Raw genomic sequence first — 1,306 nt, 5'->3', positions numbered from 1 at the left:
CGGGGGTCTCCGGGCCCCAGCATTTGGCGGCGCGGCTCACCCGCCCTCCTGGCAGCCCGGGCAGGGTCTCAGCACGCCCCCTCCCGCCTCCCCTCTGCACGCCCGAGCGGGGGCGCCCCGGAGCTGGAGGACGCCTTCTTCCCCTCTGGCCCCCCCCCCCGCCTCCATAGCCCGACGGAGGCCTCGGTGGGGGCGGCCCCCGTCCCTACACCCCTCCAGTCCTGCACGGCGGGGCCGGGGTTCTCAGCACCTCTCTGTCCCACCCTGGGCGGCTTCACCCCGGAGGTGGGGGCGTCCGCACCCCCTCGGGCCGGCCCAGCTGCCGTCTTCCCCAGCTCGCTCTTTCCCCGACTCCTGGCTCCAGGAGCTAGGGTGGGAGGGTCCTGGGTTCCCCAAACCCGTGTTCGGACAGCGCCCCCTTCCTCTCGCGTCCCTCCACCCTGCTGGTGCGCAGAGCTGGGAGGGTCCCAACGCCTTCTCCGGGCCCGTCTCTCTCCGGTCTTCAGAACCCAGGCCCATCCGCCGCTCAACGGCAGGCTGCCTGCGCGACAGATCTGCCCTCGAGCGTGTGGGGTTGGGAGTCCCCCCGCGCCACCTCCTGGCTTGCACGACGGATTTCACCTGTTGCCCGAGACCCCAACCTTCCTGGGCTTTGTCGTGACGCACCCCCTCCCCCTTTACTCTGGTTTTCCGCAGGGGAGGGGGCAGGAAAGTACCTGAGGTTAGTGCTGGTGTGTGTGTGTGTGTGTGTGTTGGGGGGTGATTGCCTGTGTCCGCCCCTTGCCCTAGGTCTGATGTCCCCAACCCACACCCGGTGCACTAGTTTTCTAGTTACACCCACAGGTGGCGGAGGGCCGCAGAGGCTTTTTCTGGAACGCGTAGTTTGCAGAGCGGAGGCTTGGGGTGGCTCTTTGCGCCCCCTTCTAGTCTCCTCTTATCTCTCCTCGTGCCTACCTCCCACCTCACCTCCTGTACCCGCGCCTGCCTGTCCCTGTCTAAGCCAGATGGGGGAGCGTTTTAGGCCGGCCCCCGGGTGTCCTGTTTCTCCCCCTAGCCCTCCCCACACGCAAGTCAGAGCTGGAGCGCACGGTGGTGGCTCAGGACCCCTCCAGGCCGGGTCGGGACCCGGGCTCTGACCCCGCCTTCCGGTGTCCCCGCAGCGCGGCGGCGGCATGGAGGCGCGCTTCACGCGCGGGAAGTCGGCGCTGCTGGAGCGCGCGCTGGTGCGGCCGCGCACGGAGGTGAGCCTGAGCGCCTTCGCGCTGCTCTTCTCGGAGCTGGTGCAGCACTGCCAGAACCGCGTGTT

General features: G+C 69.2%; 1 protein-coding gene across 1 annotated transcript in view; it reads left to right on the top strand.

The window, feature by feature from the left end:
* Positions 1-452: 452 nt before the first annotated feature.
* Positions 453-1,306, top strand: part of TRAPPC5 (trafficking protein particle complex subunit 5) — a gene marked incomplete in the record, with an annotated part of 19,870 nt that continues 19,016 nt past the window's right edge. Inside the window, 2 exon segments of the mRNA XM_014584925.2 lie at positions 453-721; positions 1,161-1,306. Coding sequence (XP_014440411.1) covers positions 1,173-1,306 — 134 coding nt within the window.

The sequence above is a fragment of the Tupaia chinensis genome, unplaced genomic scaffold (assembly GCF_000334495.1).
Source record: "Tupaia chinensis unplaced genomic scaffold, TupChi_1.0 Scaffold148210_1, whole genome shotgun sequence".
In the NCBI taxonomy this organism is placed as follows: domain Eukaryota; kingdom Metazoa; phylum Chordata; class Mammalia; order Scandentia; family Tupaiidae; genus Tupaia; species Tupaia belangeri.
Note: the sequence above shows the minus strand (reverse complement) of the source record. Positions and strands in the feature narration are given on the sequence as shown.